The 24,839-nt window shown below is 42.1% G+C and overlaps 2 protein-coding genes across 6 annotated transcripts; both read left to right on the top strand.

Annotated features, from left to right (window-relative positions):
* The first annotated feature begins 1,575 nt into the window (after window positions 1–1,575).
* hdac6 (histone deacetylase 6) lies at window positions 1,576–18,953 on the top strand. 4 transcript variants are annotated; one of them, XM_027151460.2, is made up of 29 exons: window positions 1,576–1,840; window positions 2,415–2,495; window positions 3,302–3,396; window positions 3,793–3,891; window positions 4,198–4,283; window positions 4,420–4,504; window positions 5,129–5,169; window positions 5,260–5,356; window positions 5,468–5,565; window positions 6,661–6,765; window positions 6,868–6,936; window positions 8,248–8,374; window positions 8,521–8,586; window positions 9,644–9,703; window positions 9,871–9,960; window positions 10,881–10,987; window positions 11,089–11,156; window positions 11,307–11,436; window positions 11,752–11,880; window positions 12,042–12,210; window positions 12,433–12,635; window positions 12,785–12,977; window positions 13,087–13,236; window positions 14,131–14,305; window positions 14,403–14,806; window positions 14,922–15,041; window positions 17,294–17,440; window positions 17,620–17,748; window positions 18,029–18,953. In XM_027151460.2, exons 3-29 carry the CDS (start codon window positions 3,322–3,324, stop codon window positions 18,095–18,097), a joined length of 3,291 nt encoding a protein of 1,096 aa, XP_027007261.2. In that variant the 5' UTR covers window positions 1,576–1,840; window positions 2,415–2,495; window positions 3,302–3,321; the 3' UTR covers window positions 18,098–18,953. The 4 variants fall into 4 exon arrangements, with proteins under 4 accessions (XP_027007261.2, XP_027007258.2, XP_027007260.2 ...); XM_027151457.2 differs by lacking the exon at window positions 2,415–2,495 and having other exon boundaries at window positions 1,577–1,840; XM_027151459.2 differs by lacking the exons at window positions 1,576–1,840; window positions 2,415–2,495 and adding an exon at window positions 2,946–3,095.
* Window positions 18,954–19,552: 599 nt separating this feature from the next.
* Window positions 19,553–24,389, top strand: lhfpl4b (LHFPL tetraspan subfamily member 4b). 2 transcript variants are annotated; one of them, XM_027151465.2, is made up of 5 exons: window positions 19,555–20,426; window positions 21,742–22,190; window positions 22,610–22,843; window positions 22,950–22,998; window positions 23,969–24,389. In XM_027151465.2, the coding sequence occupies exons 2-4, from the start codon at window positions 21,761–21,763 to the stop codon at window positions 22,973–22,975; spliced, it is 690 nt and encodes a 229-aa protein (XP_027007266.1). In that variant the 5' UTR covers window positions 19,555–20,426; window positions 21,742–21,760; the 3' UTR covers window positions 22,976–22,998; window positions 23,969–24,389. The 2 variants fall into 2 exon arrangements, with proteins under 2 accessions (XP_027007265.1, XP_027007266.1); XM_027151464.2 differs by lacking the exon at window positions 22,950–22,998 and having other exon boundaries at window positions 19,553–20,426.
* Window positions 24,390–24,839: the final 450 nt, after the last annotated feature.

The raw sequence follows: 24,839 nt of genomic DNA, 5'->3' as shown, positions 1-24,839 counted from the left end.
CAAATTAGTGAGGGCCCCTTAAGTCATTAGAAAAAGCTAGTTAAATGTGCATTAGTGGTTTTAATGGTGTTTGTACTTTTACAAGAAGGACACATTATCATTTAAAAGATAAATACTACAGGCCCAAAAGATGTTCCTTGGATGGTACCACCATGGTGACAAGGAGATGTACAGTTTGGTCCTCTTTTTCTGTATATCATAGCAGCACAAAACATCTTAACATGTTTCAGTCTAGTCACTTTAGTAAATTCTTACTTACAAATCCAGAAAGAGGCGACCGATTAAGCCACCATGCCCAGCCTGAACTCGTGTAATCATTGCGCCATTATTCTATCTAGATTTCCCGTTTATCTATTTGACACAAGTTGTTCATGAGTTTTCCTTCTAATTATTCTTAATTATTCTATTTTGAAGACTTAATTTGCAAGTTTATTGTCAGGTACTTCTAACCTTTGTACCTTTTCACATGTCTGTATGTATCATTTACCTGGATGGGGTCATGTGGTGTATTTTTAGCTGCAAAAGTAGCCCTGTTGTTCATTCATTCATTCTTTCACTCATTCATTCATTCATTTTCTACCGCTTTATCCAAACTTCTCGGGTCACGGGGTGTCATCGGGCATCGAGGCAGGATACACCCTGGACGGAGTGCCAACTCATCACAGGGCACACACACACTCTCATTCACTCACACACTCACGATAATTTTCCAGAGATGCCAATCAACCTACCATGCATGTCTTTGGACCGGGGGAGGAAACCGGAGTACCCGGAGGAAACCCCCGAGGCACGGGGAGAACATGCAAACTCCACACACACACAAGGCAGAGGCGGGAATCGAACCCCCAACCCTGGAGGTGTGAGGCGAACGTGCTAACCACTAAACCACCGTGCCTCCCTTAGCCCTGTTGTGTATATTAAAAATATCTTTATAATATATAAAAAGTGTACACAAACCTACAGACTTCCTGCTAATTTATGACTTATTTCAGTGCATTGTGGGATTTCAGAAGCCTGTGCAACATTCTACACTACAATTTCGGACCCTAAACTGGCAAATTACTAAATTGTTTTATAAAGTATTAGTAAATATTTTGGTTAAATAAAGATTAATGTTAAAAGTTATGTGGCAATCATAAAGCAAGCAAGTAAATAAACAAAAAAAGTTTGTACTACTGGCTTGGCCAATCAGAAAAGCGCTTTATGTTTAAATTAGGGCGGGGCTTAAAACACTTAAAGGGGGGTAATTAGAACTGTAATTATCACAACTGCTTAAACATTTGAGGCTTTTTTTATTGTCAGTGCAATTAGCAATTAGCTGGTATACGCAGCTGTGATAACTATAAAAATGTTAGGTCTAATAAAATCGTAAGTAATGTTAATTTTAAATTCGATAATTTCATTTAAATTAAAAGCCAGCTATTGCTAGCGGCGAAAACGGTTGGTTGTAAACGTCATCTTTACGCGTCCAACAATGTTTCCGTACTAACTGTGCGACAGATCGGTGGAATCACAACAAGCCCCGTTGTTCCCTACACATGTGCACTTTGTAGGGTATAAAATGAGACAATCCTGCATCATTAATAGTGATAATTCGTGTGATTTGTAATTCAGCCTGTGAGGAAACATGTTTGAGCGCGTTACAGACCCGGGGCTCTAATTGTTTTGTTTTAATTTGTGTTTTTGGTTTTGCGTCAGATTTTTATGCTCTGTTTATTATTTCCAGCCGAAAGGCTTTTCTTCATGCCTTTAAAGAAAATGGATTTCAACTTTCATTTCTGTTGGATGAGCTGAAAAAACGCAAGTGAAAGGAAGTCAAGACATTTTCCTTCTTTAAAAAGTAAGTGATCATAAAGATTATTATTTAGTGCAAAGATCTTTATATTATGATTAACATCGACTCTTACAGAGGATTTAATGTATGTTGTGGTATTACTAGTTTTATTATTATTGTTATTTTATGAATATTATTATTATTATTATTAGTAGTAGTATTATTGTTATAGGTATTATTATTATTATTATTATTATTATTATCGTTATTGTTATTATTATCATAAATATTATTATAGTTATTAATTATTATTATTATCATTAATGTTTATGTTATGTTAATGTTATTAATTATTATCGTTATTGTTATTATTATTGTTCTTCCTCTTCTTCTTCTTATCATTATTATTATTGTTATTATTATTATTATTATTATATTATTATTATTATTATTATTATTGAGTGCATTTTGTTTAGGTTCTGCTCAAATACCCAGCCATGCAAAATGCCATTCAAAACATCAAAGCCATTAACTTCTTATTTACATTTGTGAAATGTGATTTCTATGACGTCGTGCTAACAAAAAAAAACCTCGTTTATATATATATATGACGTAATAGTATCAATTTTAATCCATATAGCACTAAGTAAGAGTGCTAAACAAGACGAGACAATACAGACGATGTGAGACAATACAGACGATGTGAGACCATACAGACGATGTGAGACAATACGGACAGTATGAGTATTAAACATGAATACAGAATATATGACTGAACAGTTATGTACATAAAGTGTGAGAAGTGTATGGTAGTGCAACTAACAATATTGTGCAATATTTTGCTGTTGTACAATATACAGCAGTAGTAGTGTGTGTAACGTATACAGATGATGTGATGACTGACAGTTCTGATAATGCAGTACTTATAGATATGAAGCAGTTAATAGAATTATGGTGAGTTGTTAATCAGGGTGATTGTCTGGGGAAAGAAACTGTTGCTGTGTCCAATTTTAGTAAGCAAAGTTCTGTAGCACTGCCAGAAGGGAGGAGCTGAAAGAAGTTGTGTTCAGGGTGCGAAGGGTCAGTAGTGATTTTTCCTGCCCGGGTTCTGGTTCTAGTATCTTACAAGTCCTGAGGGGGAGGGGGGGTAAGCGGTGGTGGGGGGGCACCAATTATTTTTCTGCTGTTTTTATTGTGTGTTGCAGTCCGTTTCTGTCCTGTTTTGTTGCTGCTCCAAACCCGGTGGTAATAGATGTGTGTGTACAGGACAGATTCGATGACTGCGGTGTAGAACAGCATTAACAGCTCCTGTGGAACTACTGTATGCATATAAGAGTAACAGAAGTTGATATAAAAGATAAAACTAGGAATTACTGTTATTACAGATCATGTTAGAACATTACAAAGAACAGCTTTTAGCTCTTGAGCAAAAAACAAAGGAAAATGGAAATTAGGTTGTGGTTTTAATGAGTTCATTATTAGGCTCATTTTGTTGTTAAAGCATGATTTTTATTCGCTGACTGACAGGTTGTGGAACTGGTTTCATCATGGATTCTACATCAGACCGAACTCCGAAAGGTTCGCAACGCTCTCCAAAGAAAACCCCACAGAGCTCTGGCAAGGTGAGACCTTGATATTAAACTGTTAATATTAATATCAAACTGTGTTCTTAAGGGAATTTATTTGCATGAGACATTATTTTCGCGGTGCAGTCTGTAGGGATTTTCTGTAAATGATCTGCCGATTCTGCCAAAATATTGACCTTCTTTTATAGTAATAAGTAAATGAGCAATTAATAAATAAACAGCATCAGTAGGAGTCCAGGAGGAAATTTTGACCTTTCTTCCCCGACCACACGACGAACGTCACCTGAGCTTCAGAGCCCTCCTTAATTTTCACAAATGATTAAAAAGTCACACCACGACACGGTCTGCTGTGAGCCTGAGTTCAAATTCAAAATTTTTATGTTAATCTGATGTGATGTTTGCATGTGATTAACTCATGTCTGTCTGTGTCAGCGGGAAAAGCGCAACCAGAAACCAAACCTTCAGGAGGTGAGGAATAAAGGAAGACGTGACCGAGGCAAAGCAGAAGAGGAGATGACAAAAAAAAACATGGTACGTGTGTGTGTGTGTGTGTGTGTGTGTGTGTGTGTGTATGTGTGTGTGTGTGTGTGAGAGAGAGACTATGTTGTATTATGTACCTTTACCTTTCCTCCTGTGCAGGTTTATTATACAGTAATTATTCCTTCAGGACCTTCGCTTCAGCTCCTGGACGGTTCTTCTAAATGATATGATAAAAATTCATTTCATCAGTTATATAATCTATTATTCTGAGCTTTGTTTAGAGATGTTTAGTCATTAACAGATTGTATTCATGACCCAGAGATGAAAACGTTCGGGTGCGTGTCAATGTCTTTGTAGGATCCGCACGAGAAGCCGAAAGCAGTGGGAACCGGCCTGGTTTACTCCGAGCTCTTTTCCCGTTATCGCTGTCTGTGGGACTCCAGGTGACTCCGGCGCTCTGTTTGACCCGTTCAGATACTCCGATGTGAACTGATCCAGGTCTTCAGCCTCGATTCAGTTTATGTGATGTGACTCTGAGCCTAATGTTTACAAGCTTTGTCATGGCTGTTGTTCTCGCAGTCACCCCGAGTGTCCCGAGAGAGTGACTACTGTCATGGGGATGATGGAGACCGAGGGGCTGCTGTCTCGATGCCTGCAGGTGGAGGTGAGAATCACGGCTGCCGCTCACGTGGCTCAGCCGCATGCCTCGTGTGTGTGACTACAGGATCTGTAATAGATTAATAAATATGTAATAGTGCCTCGGGGGTTTCCTCCGGGTACTCCGGTTTCCTCCCCCGGTCCAAAGACATGCATGGTAGGTTGATTGGCATCTCTGGAAAATTGTCCGTAGTGTGTGTGTGAGTGTGAGTGAATGAGAGTGTGTGTGCCCTGTGATGGGTTGGCACTCCGTCCAGGGTGTATCCTGCCTCGATGCCCGATGACGCCCGAGATAGGCACAGGCTCCCCGTGACCTGAGAAGTTTGGATAAGCGGTAGAAAATGTTTAAATGATAGTTCAATCTCATGAAATTTTATAATTGCTGACTAAATGTAGTAAATAAAAATTTCTTTAGATTCTGTTTAATTAAAAAATAAATAAATAAATAAATAAATAGTACAGAAAAGCTGACTTACATTATATTTAAAAAGATGGATCCAGCATCCAGATGATGTATTATGAATGTATTACAGGCTCGTTCGAAGCGTGACACGTTCCAGGTTCACTGTTGCGCGTGTCGCGTATGCGGCGTGTAATAAGCTCTGCATTTCTGCTTCTGTTACCGTTTCAGGCGAGAGCTGCATCAGACGACGAGCTCTCTCAGGTTCACACGTGAGTCTTCTGATAACGTATGATTGGTAATAGTGCTGCAGCGAGACTCTGTGACTGTGTCACATGGATGTGTGCTGTATGTTGGGACAGGAGGGAATACATCGATCTGATGAGGTCCACCGAGAAGATGACGGAGGAGGAGCTGAAGTGCGTCTCTGATCGCTACGACTCCGTCTACCTCCATCCAGTAAGACCAAGCAAACGTCTCTCGAGTCCTGAGTGTGAAGATGTGAGCGTGCGCTGGACACCGTGGGTTTATTTTGTGTGTGTGTGTGTGTGTGTGTGTGTGTGTGTTTAGGACATGTTCTCATGTGCCTGTCTAGCTGCCGGCTCTGTCCTCCAGCTGGTCGACAAGGTGATGACATCAGAGCTACGCAACGGCTTCGCCGTGTGCAGGTGACGTTTTGACATATTTTACATTTTCATTTGAATTCATTTGTGATATTTTTATTCATTCACTCTCGGTTGAAAAACAGCGTTAGGAGGAAAAACTGAAGGTTTTAGTTCCAGTGTTTTTTGTTTTTTTTATTACGTTTCCAAAATGCAAACTTCAGCTTTTAGTTCTTTCCAGAATGAATTGTACAGTTGTACAAGCACTCGTACAAGCACACGTGCCGTTACACGCGGAGCTTTGAAAAGTCTCTAAGCTGAAGCGTTTAAGAATTATATTTATTTAATTTTTCTTTTTACACATCGCATGAGTTTTGACATCGGTTTGTTGTTTTTGCCGAAGAAAATATCGTTTTATTTTTGTTCCATATAGAAGGAGAATTTTATTCATAAATTATTTATTTATTTATTTATTTATTTATTTAATTTCATACTTCATGGGGGGAAAAAAGCTCATTAACAAAAAAAACAAAACGATTAACAAACAAAACAAAACACCAGGCTACTGTTTAATAGACTAACATTTAAAATACTAGTCTTAGTGTATATAATATACAATAATAGTGTATATAATATATAATAATAGTGTATATAATATATAATAATAGTGTATATAATATATAATAAACTTTTATAGACAGATCTTCCTGCATGAACTTCATTTCGCAGATCAATTGGTTTTAAATAAAAAAAATAAAATAAAAAATTGTAATAACACAATGCATCCATCATGCCAAAATCACATTGTTGCAGAAATTATGGTGCATAATTTAGAGTGCATGGATTTCCCTTTGTTTCTATAGCGACCTGAGTGTCTCTGTAGCGACCCGCGTGGCTCTATTGCGACCAGAGTGGCTCTGAAGCTACCCGCGTGGCTCTGTAGCGACCCGCGTGGCTCTTTAGCGACCAGCGTAGCCACCAGCATGTCTTTATAGTGACCAGTGTTGCTCTATAGGGACCAGCGTGTGAAGCCATGCGTCAGTGAATAAATTCAGTCAAGTGTGTTTTAATTAAAGAGAAATATGTGTGCTCTACGTTATGTTACAGTGCAGTTTTAGATCAGTAAATGCTGTGTTTGTGATTGTATCTTCTCTGTCTCAGGCCTCCAGGACATCATGCCCAGGCCGAGCAGATGAATGGATACTCCATGTTTAATAACGTAGCAGTGGCAGCGCGTTACGCTCAGAACCAACACGGTGTCCAGAGGTAAGAGCGAGTTCTCCTGTAAGTTAGACACTGTGATGAACATCTATTCATCTGTGTGTGTGTGTGTGTGTGTGTGTGTGTGTGTGTGTGTGTGTCTTGCAGGGTTCTGATTGTGGACTGGGATGTGCATCACGGTCAGGGAATCCAGTACGCCTTCCAGGAAGATCCCAGGTACGTGCAGATCCTCTTGTCTTAATACGATAATGTCCAGAACGGTTTGCAGCGTAAATGATATTTACCCAGAACCATTTGCATATTCATCTTTATCATTTACATGTGAGCTTCAAAACTCGATCCATCGACATCAGCAGTCCTGTGAATCCAGCTGCCGATTAGGTTTTTCTTCTAACTAAAGATAGCGATGCAGCCGCACTTTAATCCTTAACCTGTCCCGCACCTTGTAGGGTCACCGGTTAACTGAGCCGAGTGTCTGCCTTAAATGTGCTGTATGGCTGCATTGCATTCTGGGACTTCGAGTCCAGCATGTTCACTCTAGGCAACCGGAGGCAGAACTTTTGTAACTGCTCTAGCGACAAACCAGCAGCCACGTGGCTTAAAGACATACATCACAGCGTATTTAACGTGTTTGGGCCAAACTGTTGGGCCACACCGGTTCCTTAAATCGGATTCTCTTAAGAAGTGACTCCAGAACTTAAAATGTTCTGTATGAGTCCATCTTGTTAGCAAGATTAGCTTTCAGCTTTAAGACTAAGGAATTACAATCCAGACACAAAACATTTGAATCTTTTAGCTAATCGATTACCTTCAGAAAGAAAACCAGGAATTTCGTCTCATTAATCCGTTTAATGTTTACGATAAAACAAAGGTGCGTTGCGAGGCTGATGTTACATCTCTTTTATCTGGTGTTTAAAGGTGGGGTGCACGTTGTTTGAGATATGCTTCAGAAAACCGAGTCGGGCCGACAAACAAAACAAACTTGTAGCCAATGAGCAGAAAGGGGCGGGGCTTGTCAATATGGGCGGAGAGAGTGTTCAGTGCGCATGTGTGACATTAGCAGAAAGCGGTTTTAACATTGACATGGAGGATAAAAACAAACAAAGAAAGCGAAGAAAGACTTACGATGAGGCAAGAAGTAGGACGTGTTAATATAGAATCAGCTTTCCAGCGCTGGAGAGAACTGAACGTCGTCTTCCGCGTGAAACGGAGCTAAACCTTTCACGCTACAACACGCAGTACTACAAAAACACATTTGTATTAACATAGTATTACTCATTGTGTTCATTTATTGATAAAAATATACCCTCTGCCAGCTGCCCCAGCAGGTTCCGCCATAATAGTTGCCCGGGTTGCATATGTATGTATGTGTGGGGCGGAGCTAACAAAACAGGGGTGACAACCATTTGGATTAGGGGCGTGTTTGTTTTGGTGATTTCAAATGTCAACATTGGCTTTCAAACATCGTGCACTGCACCTTTAATGGTTGTCTTCTCTCCCTGTCGCTGTCTTTGTGTCACCTTGTAGCGTCCTGTATTTCTCTGTACATCGGTACGAGGGGGGCTCCTTCTGGCCTCACCTGCCCGAGGGAGACAGCAGTGCTGTGGGTTCAGGACCAGGCGAAGGCTACAACATCAACGTGCCCTGGATCAAGGTTAAACACACGAGATTGTCACGTGTAAAACACACACCTCGCATGTGTAGAGCAAGGGAGTTTATTCTAACTTACTCACTTCTGTGTGTGTGTGTGTGTGTGTGTGTGTGTGTGTGTGTGTGTGTGTGTGTGTGTGTGTGTGTCAGACTGGGATGGAGGACGGAGATTACATCGCTGCTTTCCAGACAATTCTGATGCCCGTAGCCTACGAGGTACCGAGCGCACTCACTCTCTCTGATCGCTCTGCCGTGTAGAGACCGGCTCTGATTTTAATATCATTTATTTATCATTACTACAAGCGAGAGAGGAAGACGAAGATGAACTGCTCTTCAGTTTGTTAAAATTGTGTAAATATTGTTTAGGAATTATATTTTTCGTTCACTGGTTACTGCAGTGGAATAGGTTTAAATTGTTACTCTGATTTTAATCAGGTGCATTTTAAAATGATGTTTTGGGTGTAAATGCTTTAAAACCTCTGCTGTATCATGTCTGATCCAGTGTGTGTATTTGTGTCTGTGTGTCTGTGTGTGTATGTGTGTCTGTATGTGTGTGTGTGTGTGTGTGCGTGTGTGTGTTTGTGTGTGTGTGTGTGTGCATGTGTGTGTGTGTGTGCATGTGTGTGTGTGTGTGCATGTGTGTGTGTGTGTTTGTGAGAATGTGTGTATGTATGTGAGAGTGTATGTGTGAGAGCATGTGTGTGTGTGTGTGCATTTGTGTGAGAGTGTGTGTGTGTGTGTATGTGGTGAATGGTGTGTGTGTGTGCATGCGTGTGTGTGTGGTGTGCGTGTGGCGTGTGTGTGATGTGTGTGAGTGTGTGTGGGTGTGTGCGTTGGGATGCGTGTGTGCGTGTGTGTGCATGCGTGTGTGCGTGTGTGTGCATGCGTGTGTGCGTGTGTGTGCATGCGTGTGTGCTTGTGTGTGTGTGCGTGTGTGTGTGCATGTGTGTGTGTGCATGTGGATGTATGTGTGTGTGTGTGTGTGTGTGTGTGTTTGCGTGTGTGTGTGTGTGTGTATGCGTGTGTGTGTGTGTATGCGTGTGTGTGTATGTATGCGTGTGTGTGTATGTATGCGTGTGTGTGTGTATGTATGCGTGTGTGTGTGTATGTATGCGTGTGTGTGTGTATGTATGCGTGTGTGTGTATGTATGCGTGTGTGTATGCGTGTGTGTGTGTGTGTGTGTGTGTGTGTATGCGTGTGTGTGTGTATGTATGCGTGTGTGTGTGTGTGTGTGTATGTGTGTGTGTGTGTGTGTGTGTGTGTGTGTTACAGTTTCAGCCTCAGCTCGTGTTAGTAGCAGCCGGTTTTGACTCCGTAGCTGGTGATCCCAAGGTGTGTGATGATGATTATTAAAGCACCATTTTCTTTCTTTATACAAACAATAAATAAACGTATCCCGTATGCACATGTGTGAATGTAACATTGCTCTTGCACTGTGTGTGTGTGTGTGTGTGTGTGTGTGTGTGTGTGTGTGTGTGTGTGTGTGAGTGTGTGATTAGGGTGAGATGTGTGCGAGCCCACAGTGTTTCTCTGTACTGACCCACATGCTGATGGGTCTGGCCGAGGGACGCATCGTGCTCTCTTTGGAGGTACGACACATTTACAGCATTAGGCAGATGCCCTTATCCAGAGCGACGTACATAAGTGCTGAAATCTCTAACACTGAATACATTAATGCTGGTTCACTAGGTTACATACTTAAGATACCATGAGTTTAAAACATTTGTTCAAAGTTACAATGAAAAAGTGTCAAAGGTTTTTGTTGTTTTTTGTTTTTTTTTAATGCAAAAGATAAGGAAAGAAGTGCTAGTTGAAGTGTTTCCTGATTAAGTAGGTCTTCAACCGCCGCTTGAAAATAGCCAGTGACCTCTTGGTGCCAGAACAGAGAAGAGTCTTGTAGTATACTTACCTCTTACCCTGAGAGATGGTGGCACCAGTCGAGCAGTGCTGGTAGATCGGAGGTTGCGGGGTGCAGTGCGAGGAATGATGAGGGCTTTGAGGTAAGAGGGAGCTGGTCCATTTTTGGCTTTGTAGGCCAGCATCAGTGTTTTGAATCGAATGCGTGCAGCTACCGGAAGCCAGTGGAGGGATCGCAGCAGCGGGGTGGTGTGCGAGAACTTTGGCAGGTTGAAAACAAGCCGGGCAGCTGCATTTTGGATCATTTGCAGAGGACGGATTGCGTTCATAGGCAGACCTGCCAGCAGTGCATTGCAGTAATCCAGTCTAGAAATGACAAGAGACTGAACAAGTACCTGAGCAGTCTGTGTGGACAAAAATTGCCTAATCCTTCTAATGTTGTAGAGAAGAAACCGACATGAGCGAGTCACATTAGCAACATGAGAGGAAAAGGACACGTTACCGAGAGTCAGAGAAAGCCATGCGCATCTCTCCTGACCACTCGAAAGTCTTCACCATAGCAACTTCTCAATATTTTTTCTTTGTTAAATCTGCTCAAAAGTCGTATTTGTCTCACCTGGTCCTCACCCCGCTCGTGTATGTTCCTCTTCAGGGAGGCTACAACCTGCAGGCCACAGCAGAGGGGGCATGTTCTAGCTTGAGGTCACTCTTGGGTGACCCCTGCCCTCATCTGAACTCACCAGGGGCTCCGAGCGAGAGGTGAGACGTGGCTGCGACACCTTCCACTACCTCCACATCGCTCCATGCCACCTCCACCACCACCACCGTGTTTCATTTCTCTCCGCTCTTGTCTGTTACAGTGCATTGACGTCCATCTCTAAGACAGTTTCTGCTCTCTATCCATTTTGGACCAGCTTGCAGACTCTGGGTAAGTCTAAACGGGTTCAAACCGGTCTATTTTTACTATAAGGAGTGATATCAATCATACAGATCACTCTGTTAGCTTACATTCACTAATCTGAGCTCATGTGTTTGTGTCTGACATTGTCGTGTGTGTGTGTGTGTGTGTTTGCCTCAGAGGGAGGCTCTCTTTCCGAGGCACAGCCCTTACCCTCAGCCGTGTGTGTGGAGAAACTGGAATCCTCCGAACGAGTTACCGGACTGGTTTACGACGAGCGTATGATGGAGCATCACAACATGTGGGACAGGTGAGAATACACACACACACACACACACACACACACACATTCGTCTTACAGCAGGGCTTTTAAATCTCTGAACATTGCAGGGGAATGTAATCTATTCACAGGGTTCAGTATTTTCAATGCATCCCTAAGTTCCTGTCGCATAAACTCGAGAACGTGGAAACGATCTCTTCTTTGAGCTACGAGTTATTTTATTTTGCAGATTTTGTTTTATTGAGTATATAATAGTGCTGTAGACGCTACATACTGTACTACTTACACATACTGTGTGTGTGTGTGTGTGTGTGTGTGGGTGTGTGTGTGTGTTTCTGCCTCCAGCCATCACCCTGAACTCCCTCAGAGAATTTTCCGGATCTTCTCCCACCATGATGATTTGGGGCTCGTGGCCCGTTGCCGGCGGATACCGGCTCGTTTAGCCACAGAGCAGGAGCTTGCACTTTGTCATGGGTAAAGCAGATGACCAATGAAATAAACGCAACGGACGACGGAGTACACAAAGCGCTCCTCATTGCTCGTCTTGCTTTTCAGAAATTCCAAACATCTCATTAAACGCATTTCTCTCTCTCTCTCTCTCTCTCTCTCTCTCTTTCTCTTACTGTGTTTTTCAGATCAGAACACATCGCTACCATAAAGAGCACCGAGCAGATGAAGCCCAGAGATCTGAACAGACTCGGGCACGAATATAATTCCATCTACATCAGTAAAGAGAGCTATAAATGTGCACTGCTGGCAGCTGGAGCATGTTTTAATGTAGCTCAGGCCATCCTCACTGGCCAGGTGGGTTTCTTTCACTAACTGACCTCACACACACACACACACACACACATGCACACAGCATTATATTGTATTCGTATACTACTACGAACAGAGGAGCTGCTGTAGCCTCAGATTATTGTTTATGACTGACAGGAGCCTTTGGACCAATTTGCACCCTAGGACTTAGATAGTTACCGAGCAGGACTACGTCTCTCCTCTCATGGCTCTTGTGTTCGTGTGTAGGTGAGGAACGGCGTTGCGATTGTACGTCCACCCGGGCATCACGCAGAGAAAGACGCCGCCTGCGGCTTCTGCTTCTTCAACACGGCTGCCCTGACTGCTCGCTATGCCCAGAGCATTACCCACAATGCCCTGCGCGTCCTTATCCTCGACTGGGATGTGCACCATGGCAACGGCACACAGCACATCTTTGAGAACGATGACAGGTGTGAAAGGAGATCCTGGTTTTCAGATTCAAATCACTTATTTATTTCAGCATGAATTTAGTTAGCTTTTAATGTTTCATATTAACGTCTCAAAAGAAAGTGACCCCTTTTTTCGTAGCTGACCTAAGCGTTTTTTTTTCCCCCCGCAGCGTTCTCTACATCTCTCTCCATCGCTACGAGGACGGCTCGTTCTTCCCTTGCTCGGAGGACGCCGATTACGATAAAGTGGGCCGAGGGAAAGGTAAGGGTTACAACGTCAACATTCCCTGGAACAAAGCCAAGATGGGCGACGTGGAATATCTAGCAGCCTTCCACCACTTGGTGATGCCAATAGCACGAGAGGTGAACACACACACACACACACACACACACACACACACGCACACGTATCTCTATTACATCTCAGTCAGTTTTGTTTTAACACAATTCTCATTTCCGTGTCGCGACCCAGTTTGCTCCAGAGCTGGTCCTCGTCTCGGCCGGGTTCGATGCCGCCCAAGGTGACCCACTAGGGGGGTACAAGGTGACCCCGGAGGGCTACGCCCACCTCACACACCAGCTGCTGAGTCTAGCAGCAGGACGAGTTCTTGTCATTTTAGAGGTAAGGGACGGTTTAGTGTGTACTCTACAAAACACCCTTTCAGTCCACTTCCTCGGTCTGATCCTGGGTTTTCATGTAAGGGAAGCACTAAAGACAGCTGGCTGTACAGACCGTGTCACTACGGTGGCCCGAGAAGTGCAAAACACATTAACAAATCCGAAAACACAACGACAAGTCAGACGAGTAGGTATCATTTTTGAGTGGAAACTTACCCATCATCGGACAAGACACCCGTCACTCAAGATATACAGGTATGGAATCTTACGTGTAATGTGTAAAGTTCTCCGTTTAAAAATAAGAGAATAACCGAATTAATCCACAGTAATCCATTCCATCCATCCATTCCAACTTTTCCCTGCGGCAGACTGTTGAACTTCATGTATACTTTGAGTGACAGGCGTCTTGGCCAATGATCGATACATGTTCCAATCACAGACTATACCGACCTCTTGCTCCGATGACGTTTGGGCCAGCGCTCGTTTAAAAATATGAAATTATTGTGAAAATTATTACCTCAGGCCACATTTGAATCCTTGCGTTTGTGCTTTTTTTTTCTCCACAAACGGCACCGAACTCCAGTTCTTTGTCTTTTAAAACATCGCTACTCTTTTACCCAGGGTTTGTTTGCGTTAATACGTCGACGGCGTAAGCGGGATATATTGTATCTCTTTCCTCGCACGTCTTCATCATGTAACCTGACACTGAGAACATAAGCTCACAATCTCACAATGTACAAAAGCGCTAGAATATATTCAGCTTATATCATGCTCTGTGGGTCTAATAAAGTTTCACGTTGATTGTCATGCGCATAAAGAGCGCAGGGTCACTGAACAGTAGAGTAATGGATAATGAGTAGTTTAAACAGTAGGTCTTTATCTCCTTCTTGTCACACAGGGAGGTTATAACCTCACCTCCATCTCCAACTCCATGGCAATGTGCACCAGCATGCTCCTGGGTGACACGCCGCCGCCGCTGCCCCCTCTGCCCCCGCCACACCAGAGCGCTGCCATCAGCATCAACAACGTCCTGCGAGCACACGCCCCCTACTGGAGATCTCTCAGAATACAACGTGAGGCTGCAACCCTGCACAACATGCATGTAAGACTCAATTCCTCATTAAAGCACTTTATTTTATTCACCTCTCTCTTTTACTCTCTCTCTCTCAGTTCCAGAGGCTCTGCGTTTGTCCTTGCCTTCTCCTAAATCTAAAATCAAGCGCACACCACCAGGAAAAGAAAGAAATTCCCCTCCTCTTGTTACCCCTCAAACGCAGAGCCAACGTACCCCAGTGCCGACTTCACCAGCGTCACCTCCTACCGATCAGGAGGACTCGGGGCTGGACGAGCTCACACAAGGCCTGCACGCTCTGGACCTGAGCACATCCACCATATCTGCCACTTCCAGCCCCACCTCGGTCCAAGTGGGCGGGGCTAGACCTAAAGTCAAGCCCAGCCCACAGAGGAGCTCGTTCTCATCGGCGCAGGAAGCATCGCCGGTCCGAGCGGCGGAAAAAGGTATCGAGGACGGTGCCGTAAAAGCCGAGTCCACGCCGGTCAAACAGGAGAATCAGGTACACAACAGCGTAGATTATTTTTTTGACGTTATTTAGAAATGTCCGTGATGCGGGATGTTCCTTTTGATAATTAATTAATTAAAAACTAGCCTTCCGTTCTCACGTCTCGCAGTCAGAAGAATCAGGCGCTGGAGCGGTGTGCGATCAGGAGAGTCCTGCTCTGGAGGGAGCGTGCGGTTACACCAAGAAAACCAACTTCGAGCTTGTGTGTGGAGCCACGAACACGGCCGGGGTACGATCTCTCTCTCCCAGGGGCAACAAGAAACAAGTTTCTCTCCCTGTTTTATTTATTTATTTATTTATTTAATCTGTTGCTTAATTAACATTACGAACATTAATTCTGTTCCTACCAGAAAAATGCACACACCAGCGATTTATCGTTTTGGAACGGATAAATTGATTTAGTTGTGATTTCTCACTGCTTTAAGACCTAGTAGTTTTTTGTAGTGACACGAATAAGAAGGCAGGTCTAAGAAAGAAAGAGAGTCGAAGCTGATTTCTGAAACGTCTCACTGCCTTCATCTCCAGCCTTCGACTCGACACGTAATTTCACTTCTCTGTGGCAAGTTTCAGTTGCAAATTTACTCCCCCGGAAGTCACTTTGAGGTTTTTGCGTGTGCCGGTTGATTTCAATACCGTGACGATTTCACTGCTGTGCATTTTCTTCTTTAAAATTCCCACAGCACAATATTTATTCTCTATAACTCATCCGGCGACCGCTCGTTAACACACGACGTAGCAGATCGGCGCATGGAAACGCCGGGCCCTTGATCAAGGCTCTTATCCCTCAATTGTGTAGTTTTTTTTTTCTCCATCTGGATTAGTGCCCCTGCCAAATGCCATACATGTAAACGGATTCGGGGGAGTCGGTTATAGCACACGGATCTTACAGAATGAAATTTCTTTAAGGGTCTAATTTTAGGTCATTTATAAGAAGTCTCCGTGTGTGTTCTAATTAAAATGACCTCAGCAGTGAATCCTAATATTTTTCAGCTCACTAAAGAAAGAGCAAAGCCGTGAATCAGTCAGTGAGCGAATCAATGAATCAGTGAATCATTCAAGGAGTCAATCAACTATGAGAAAAAAGATAGATAGTTCTGTATCATGTCACAGTATTTAAAGACGTGCGACTGATAAATGATACGCATCGTCGCGTATATGACTTCAGGACCGACTGCTTTTAAAACACTACCGCATGATAACTTGACAACAAAGAACTCAAAGAATTGTATTTAATTACATGTTGTATTTTAGGTCGTTTTAGTAAACACGTGTGGAAAACACGGAGGCACTACGAGGACAACGATAAAGAGCCGGGATTCCTGCTGACTCTGACGCCGCGTTGCGTTTTGGGACTCAAAAGCAATTGTTAGCGGATTCATTCTGAGGGATTTAGTTCGTTTTGTCCGCAGTTCGTGTGTGTTTAGAGTACAAAGATCAAGCCAGAACAATTCCTAGGGGTTTTGTTTGCTCCTGAAGGCTTTAGGGAACAGGACACACGTGTGGAAGCGTGTGGAAGCTAAACTCCCGTCGTCGTACAGAGCGTTCGGACGAGTCGGGATGTCTGTAAGTCGAGACTTTCGGGGTATTTTTTAGAAAAGTGGTTAGTTCTGATACGGTATATTTCCTTAGTAACGACTTAGACGGGGACTTTTCACACGGATATATTTAGAGACGCCGATCTCTTTCTGGCGATGTTTAGTTAATAAGACCGGAATGTCAGAGGACGATGTGCTTTATTAAATTAAAGACTGTGAAGAGAAGAGAGATTTTGAGGTTTTGTCGGTTCCGTGATGTTATATGTAATGTGTGTGATGAGATGCAGCACGTCGGCAAAATATCTCAGATTTATGCCTTTCAGTTTGTTTCCTTGCTCCTTTATGCATAATCTAAGTCCAATACCTATAACTATAACGACCGCTCGTTAACGCACGACGTATCAGATCGGCACATGGAAACGCCGGGCCCTTGAGCAAGGCCCTTATCCCTCAATTGTGTAGTTGTTTTTGTTTTTTTTCTCTCTCTCTCTGCATTAGTGCGCCTGACAAATGCCATACATGTGAACGGATTCAGGGGAGTCAATTATAGAACACGGATCTTACAGAATAAAATATCTGTAATGGTCTACTATTAGGTCATTTATAAGAAGTCTCCGTGTGTGTTTTAATTAAAATGACCTCCGCACTGAATCCTAATATTTTTCAGTACACTAAAGAAAGAGCAAAGCAGTGAATCAGTCAGTGATTGAATCAATGAATCAACGAATCAATCAACTACCAGGAAAAGATAGTTCTGTATCGTGTCACAGTATTTAATGTTCCTTTATGTATAATCTAAGTCCAATGGCTTTAAACCGAGCTTCCACGTCTCATCTGGTCGTATGTACAGTAGATACATCTGGATGAATTATGTTGATACGATTCACGAGTGTTTGTAACGTCACACACACGTCCCAGCTTCTCCTCTTGTGGCTTCTCCTTTCAGGATACGATGTACGTGGTGGACCCTTTGACATGGTGCCCACACTTGGAGTCAGTGTGTCCGGTGCCCGCGGGCGGCATCGACGTGTTCCGGCCGTGCGAGGAGTGCGGCGCCGAAGCGGAGAACTGGATCTGCCTCTGCTGCTATAAGGTGTTGATTACAGTGAGACATCTGTACACGTTAATTATCCAATCAGCCAATCACGTGGCAGCTGTGCAGCACTTCACATAAATCAGATAAACAAAAACTCTCCTATACTCAGTGAATGAATGGCGGGATGGTCTGCAGGCCACAGAGCGATATTGTAAGTGCGTGTCGTCCTCGTGCAGGTTTTGTGTGGGCGTTTTGTGAACGAGCACATGGTGGTCCACGGTCTGGTGTCCTCTCACCCTCTGGTGCTGAGCTTCGCCGATCTTTCAGTGTGGTGCTACTCCTGCGAGTCCTACGTCCACAACAAGGTGTGTGTGTGTGTGTGTGTGTGTGTGTGTGTGAGCTCTGACCTTCACACCGAAATGTGATCCGGATCAAACCAGCATCTTTGAGTCATCATATTATACAGCTTTATATAAAGCTTGCTCTTTCTCTCATTCTCTCTCTCTCTCTCTCTCTGTCCCTCACTATGTCCTTCTCTCCATCTTGTCTCTTTCTTTCTTTCTCTCACTCATTGTACCTCACTCTGTGTCTCTCTCTCTCCATCCCTGTTTATCCCTTGCTCTGAATCCCCCCCCCCCTCTCTAGGTGCTGTATGAAGCCAAGAACGCTGCTCATCTTGCTAAGTTCGGGGAGGAGATCCCCCCCATCGTCTAATCTATCACTAAGAATACTTCTGTGCAGGCAAACAAAAGTGTGGGTGAGTGTGTGGGTGAGTGTGTGTGTGTGTGTGTGTGTGTGTGTGAGGCACTTTCATGCCGTAGCTGAATGCTTGTGCGAAACTATTTTCACACAGAACACATTGTCTTCATTTCCAAACTTGTATGCGTCCCTCTCTCCACAGGAGAGCTAAACTCATTAACCTGTGCTAATTACACTGTGTGTGTGTGTGTGTGTGTGTGTGTGTGTGTGTGTGTGTGTGTGTGTGTGTGAGAGAGAGAGAGAGAGAGAGCACACACATTAGAGACTCAGATCATTTAAGTTTAGGATGATGGTTTAACCGAATCTCTCAACATTTTATTTATTCTTCCTAAAAAAAAAGGCAGTTTTCTAATTTAAAAAAAAAAAAACAGCTTTTAATGAGATAAAGAAGAATGTTGGACGTGTTGGACGTGTTGGACGTGTTGTTCAGGTGAGATCGTCACAACGGCAGCCAGGCGTCTGTTCGTGCAGTTCAACACGCCGTTCATCGCCTTCCTGTTTGATAATGAAGGACTAATTTCAGGCACATGGCCAAAACGTATTACTTCACAACTCGCATACAGTAAACATTGCAGAGTTTTTTTTTCCCCCAACAAAAAAAATGTCACTCTTCTTTCATGCCGTCTTCTCAACGTCTTACGTGTATTCTTCTTTTGAACAAACTCTGTATCTGTATTATGGCAAAAAAAATTGGGCTTTTGTAAGCTTTGGTATATCAATACACTTTAATTGTGATTAATTATCTTCTGTGGTTTTCTGCATCTTCCTTGACAAAAAGTTATTCACAAGTGCAATAAAAATGAAAATGACACGCTGTTCATGTGTCCACTGTTTACACAGCGATGCCGTTCAATAGGAGGGTTTTGTGGTATAAAAAAATGAATCCACAAGATAAGCAATCCAGTTTCAAAGTGAAATTATTACGAATGAAAATATATTGAAAAACCAATCAAACATTTTATGAAAAGAAAGAAATGAAGGAAGGAAGTAAAGAAGGAAGGAAGGAGTAAATGAAGGAAGGAAGGAAGGAAGTGTGTGATTTACTCCCACCTCTGATATTCATTCATTCATTCATTTTCTACCGCTTATCCGAACTTCTCGGGTCACGGGGAGCCTGTGCCTATCTCAGGCGTCATCGGGCATCGAGGCAGGATACACCCTGGACGGAGTGCCAACCCATCACAGGGCACACACACACTCTCATTCACACACACACTCACACACTACGGACAATTTTCCAGAGATGCCAATCAACCTACCATGCATGCCTTTGGACCGGGGGAGGAAACCGGAGTACCCGGAGGAAACCCCCGAGGCACGGGGAGAACATACAAACTCCACACACACAAGGCAGAGGCGGGAATCGAACCCTCAACCCTGGAGGTGTGAGGCAAACGTGCTAACCACTAAGCCACCGTGCCTCCTTCCTCTGATGTCTGATCTATGTTAAAAAAAATTTTTATATATATAATTCTAGGCAACAATCACCAGGTACAGTATGTTTGGGGAAAAAGTACATGACCAAATGTATGATGGTGAAGCTATGGGACTGAGAGGAAGAGGAAATTGTTGCACAGGTAAATGGATGAGTGACATGCTAAGGATACGAAACATCTCATCTCATGATGGCACAAAACAGCTTCCTTCTTATATTTAAGACGTTGTGAATAAAATATTTTTTGGTTTAATAGACCATAAAACCATAGACCATAAAACTTTTCCTTTCAATTCTTTCTCTCTAGTTTTGCTTCTTTCCTCCCAGAGCATGCTGATGCTGCTCTTTGTATCTGTTTACCTCCTCCCTCTTTCCCGTGACAGGAGGATTTATTCTCCACTGCACCAGTTCTCCACATGCTTGCTCTCTTTTTCTCTCTTTCTCTCTCTCTGCTCTCTCTCTCTCTCTCTCTCTCTCTCTCTCTCTCTCACACACACACACACACACACACACTGAAACCCTCACTTTTATAGTAGAAAAGCATCATGCGCTCTTCGGCTTCTCTCACCCTCCCTTTATCTCTCCATCCCTCCCTCCATTCCTCGTCCTCATCACCCCTCCCTCAGTACGTGTAGAAGGAACATCGCTTGCTATTGGTGTTGGCCTGCTGTTAATGTCGTGCATCATTGCTACCGTAACCCCAAAGGGAGGAGGAGAGAATTTTTTTTCCCCCTGTCTCACTCCCTCACTTGCCAATAATGCGGCGCACCGTAATTGAATTTTGATGTTTTTTTTTGCTTCCTGCTGAAGGACAGAGTGTCACAGACGACCAGCCTGAGGAGAAGAGAGGTGATCTTCATTATCCCATGCTCTCATCTCGTTCTCATCTGCTCATTTGTCTTAGCATGTAGATCCTGGATGGTGGTGCTTTTTTTTTTTTTTTTTTTTAATCCTTTCTCTGAGCATCATCATCATCATCTCTCTCATCTCGCCGTGTCTGAAAACATCCTCATGAGTCTCCCCCGTCATAACGCGCCCCCCCCCCATGCTGTTTTGTCTGTATTGTTATGACTGGATTGTTCAGTTCCTGAGGCCGAGTTTGAAGCTTTCTGTCTTTACAGCTAAGCAAATAGTTTTCCAGCTGAATAAAATATTTAATATTTGTTCTGCAGCTTTCATATTGTATTATATCTTAGAGTAAAAATAAATAAATAGAATAATCTGCTTTATTCTAAACCCCATTCGAACTGTGAGCTGAGCTACAACTGAAATGCTGTTAAAGGTGATGTTAGTCATTTTTAAAAGTGGTCTTAGAAACATAATTTTTATGCTTAGTTTAAAAACATTAGATGTTTTTAATTAAGAAGTTAAAAAAACAAAACAAGAATGTTCCAATGTATCCAGACTCTATGTTTTATTCTAGGCTACTTTTGCATTTTTCAGGGCCAGAAATTACACTGCTTATTTATTTATTTGTTTGTTTGTTTGTCTATTTATTTATTTATTCATTCATTTATTCATTGCTCACAGCCTGAAAAGTCATTTTCTTAACTCAAAATAAATATTTTTTTTATTGCATCAAAACTAAAATCTGTCAAATCCAATTTGTAATTTATGTGCTTATGTTTAAAGACACATTTATTAATAATAATAATAATAATAATAATAATAATAATAATAATAATAATAATAATAATAATAATTGACTTTCCAATTAAAACACAAGTAATGATTTTGATTTTTTTTAATTAAATATAGAGTACTTTCCTTTTTGGTTGCTGTACTAACGTTCAAAAAAATTAAAACTTTTTTTTTTTAATCTTAAAATATTAAAGCTCAATAATGCAAAATACTGAAATCAGCAAAAGTTTACAGTTTACACTAAATATACATATAAATATTAAGGTTTGGCTTTGTTTTTGTACGATAAACAAAATTAAGTTTTTTCAAGACGAGCTTCTTACAATGTCCCGGTTTACCTTTTTATAAAATTATTTTCCAGCAAAGATCTAAAAGTTAATATAAGTGAATAACTCTAATCCTATCGGTCTGGATGATGGTGTGATGGTCACAAAACTACATGGCCATGTGTGTCTGCATGTTCAGTGTAATGCAAGGAGAATTAGTATTAAAAGAAATTAAAAGTTCAATGCCTTCTATTTAGCTCTGCTTTAGCAGCGGTCATGCAGCCCCATGTGGCGGAGGTGGCACGCCTCTACCAGACCGAGTTTATCCGGAGCGCACGTGCTATGGGTGTCCTGTGGGCCATCTGTACGCTCTGCTTTGCCGTCATCGAGGTGGTCATACTTGTTCAGCCATCCTGGGTGGGCACACGTGAGCTTCGCTATCCAGCCAGCAGAGTCGGAGGTAAACCGCCTCCACAGGCCGGTACGCTGGGTCTGTTTGAGGTGTGTGTGGAGGCAGACTGGCCGGTTCCTGAGTGCACAGGCTCTCTACGTACACTGACCCCTATTCCAGCCTTCCAGTCTCCGGCTGTGCTGGTGTGCATCTCCCTCACCATGGTGTGGGTCAGTGTGGGCTGTCTGTGTCTGTTTCGCTTCTGCAACGCCGCAACCGTGTACAAGATCTGTGCCTGGCTCCAGCTCACCGCTGGTAAGAGCACAAACTCATCAGAGCACTGAGTACTCTATGTGTAGCAAAGAAGCAAAATATTAAAAAATATATATATATATACACTTCCAGTTTGTTTGCCGTAGCCAGTGTTTGCTGCATTCAGTTTGATTTGATATAATTCTGGTTTATTTCTCCAGGAGATATAGATATAGCTATGAATATATACGTATAAGACTGTTATTATTACTTATTACCAACTTATTACTTTATCATTAGTAGTTCCTCATTATTTATTATGCTGTTTGAACTATTCATTTGTTCCTGCTTAGTCCTTGGATAGCTACCTGTGAGATACTGAACATCGTTTTGAAGTGTTATCGTAACACAAGGGGAAGGAACATCAACCAAACAAGGTGTTGAACATGAGTTCTTATATTTCATCCAGCTCTGTGTTACAGGTTTCTGTCTGGCGCTGGCCTGCGTGCTCTTCCCTGATTCGTGGGAGTGTGCAGAGATGCGTGCGCTGTGTGGAGACAGTGTCGAGAGTTTCTCTCCGGGGAACTGCGCCGTGCACTGGGCCTACATACTGGCCATGCTGGGAGTTTTGGATGCCGGCATCCTCGCCACACTCGCCTTCGTCCTGGGCAACCGTCAGGATGCACTGCTCCCAGATGACGCCAAGGATGGTGATGGTAAAACCCACCAATCATCATACTTTATTTAACACCAGTTAAACTCTAAATTTAGAGAGAAATACATTCATTCAGACAAAATATAGCTTCTTGTTTTGCTCCTCAGTGACTGGGTTGTTACTAGAAGCATAGCCGGCGATGAAGCGATGCCACAGGTATGGAGGTTAAGATAAAATAAGTTGCCAGTTTATAAGGCACGGCTATTTTGTAAATAAGTATTGAATTGATCCTCACAGCAGTCATGATAATTGTAATTTTGTTGTGTGTTAACATGACGGCATGACAGCAAGATTTTTTATTGTTTATTATGTGTTTTTTTTTAATATGAGATTCTTCCAGGATTCATATTTGTAAATGATTCATGAATCATTTTTCTATACGATTCCTTTTTTTCATGTGTTTTTCAACGTAATACATTTATGTGGACATGTGATTATCTGTGATCTGTTGATTTAGACACGTGATGAGCCAAATACTCGTGTATTTGCAGATGGGATGTTTTACATGATTTGAAATAAGATTCTCTAAGATTCGCATGTTCATGTTCCACACGATTCATTTACACATTCTATTTCCCCAAATGATTCATTATTATTTTTCAAATGATTCATTTGTTTGTGATTCTTCCCTCCCAAACCTAATAATTCATAAATAATTTCTCCATTTGATTCATTTATAATCATGTCCTTTTCCACATGATTCATTTCATTTCAAATAAGATTCTCTAAGATTCATTTTCAATCATTAATGAATTTCCTGAATGATTTATTTATTTCCATGTGATTTGTTTACCCTCTTTTTTTTTTTTTTTTTTTTTTTTTTTTTACTTTTCCACCTGATCATGCATTGTTCACATGTTGTAACTGGAGTCTGATTTTATAAATACAAAACGGCAGCAATTCAGACTGCCATCGATCTGAGACTCAGACGGTATCTTATTGCAGCTCCTTTCATAAAAACGCTACCTGGAGATCTATAGTGTATTAGTTCAAGATAAAAAGCACCTCTAAAAATCACCTCTCAGTGTCTTTGCTTTCAAATTCTGTAATGTGTTCTGTGATATTTTTAAGCTTGGAGTTTTCTCTGTCATTTCAACCCCCATGTTCTTTAATCTTGCTTCATTAGACTCCTTTCATCTGCGGCTGATCGCTCCGTCTTCATTGAAAGCTGGAGAAAAACAGACAAGCTCACTTTCTCCTCCCCCACAGCATGACATCATCTCCCTGACGCTTACATAAAAACTGCATAGAAACTAGAGACGGTCGCCTGGCAACGGTATCCGACGACTTCTCCAGCTGTAGGTGGAGGCAGAGAAATACAAAGGACACTTGTTTTACATTCTCGGTCGCCTCCTGATAAGCAAATGGGTGTCATTGTAGATATTAATTGTTTTTTTGTTGTTGTTCTGTTAGTTCACCACATTGTCCAAGACCAACAAATGTATTTTCTCCTTGTTTGGTGTGAATGTTAGGTTTTGTTTCATTAGTGTGAACCTTGGATAAGATTTTGATTGAATTAATGGTTTAATTTCATATTCATCTGAAACTTAAACGATTAAATTTAGTCGTTTTAATAACCTGAATTACAATATCTTAATAACACACACAAGGTGATTAACTCAATATTCATCTTTGGCAATTAAAAGAGGAATTACATCATTAGCGTTTTCAGACGCATTTTCATGAAGCATCGCAATCAGCGTTTATTACACATCGCATTAACGACACAGCTCACCGACAGTGCGAGCATCGACGAGTACACAAAGACTCACAGGGATTCGAGCGAGATTGACATCGACATCCATGTTGTTGTTTTTTATTATTATTATAACTCCGTATTTTTTTCTCATTTTTATTTCACAATCTCACCTGCAAACTCACAGATGCATAAGATTTATAAGATTAAGATTTCATAACCACACAGACAAGGAAAGTAAAAGCGTAAGTATCGATATGATTCAAAAACACAGTTTCTTGCACATATTCTCATATCAGAG

Source organism: Tachysurus fulvidraco, chromosome 14 (assembly GCF_022655615.1).
Source record: "Tachysurus fulvidraco isolate hzauxx_2018 chromosome 14, HZAU_PFXX_2.0, whole genome shotgun sequence".
Lineage (NCBI taxonomy): Eukaryota > Metazoa > Chordata > Actinopteri > Siluriformes > Bagridae > Tachysurus > Tachysurus fulvidraco.
This window is presented reverse-complemented; position numbering and strand designations above follow the sequence as displayed.

Coding starts and splice junctions, on each gene's coding strand:
- lhfpl4b (XM_027151464.2), top strand. CDS start 21,761: ATGCAGCCCCATGTGGCGGAGGTGGCACGCCTCTACCAGACCGAGTTT. Junction 22,191..22,609: donor CTGGCTCCAGCTCACCGCTG/GTAAGAGCACAA, acceptor TCTGTGTTACAG/GTTTCTGTCTGGCGCTGGCC. Junction 22,844..23,968: donor TGACGCCAAGGATGGTGATG/GTAAAACCCACC, acceptor TTGCTTCATTAG/ACTCCTTTCATCTGCGGCTG.
- hdac6 (XM_027151460.2), top strand. CDS start 3,322: ATGGATTCTACATCAGACCGAACTCCGAAAGGTTCGCAACGCTCTCCA. Junction 4,284..4,419: donor CGCTGTCTGTGGGACTCCAG/GTGACTCCGGCG, acceptor TTGTTCTCGCAG/TCACCCCGAGTGTCCCGAGA. Junction 4,505..5,128: donor CTCGATGCCTGCAGGTGGAG/GTGAGAATCACG, acceptor TTACCGTTTCAG/GCGAGAGCTGCATCAGACGA.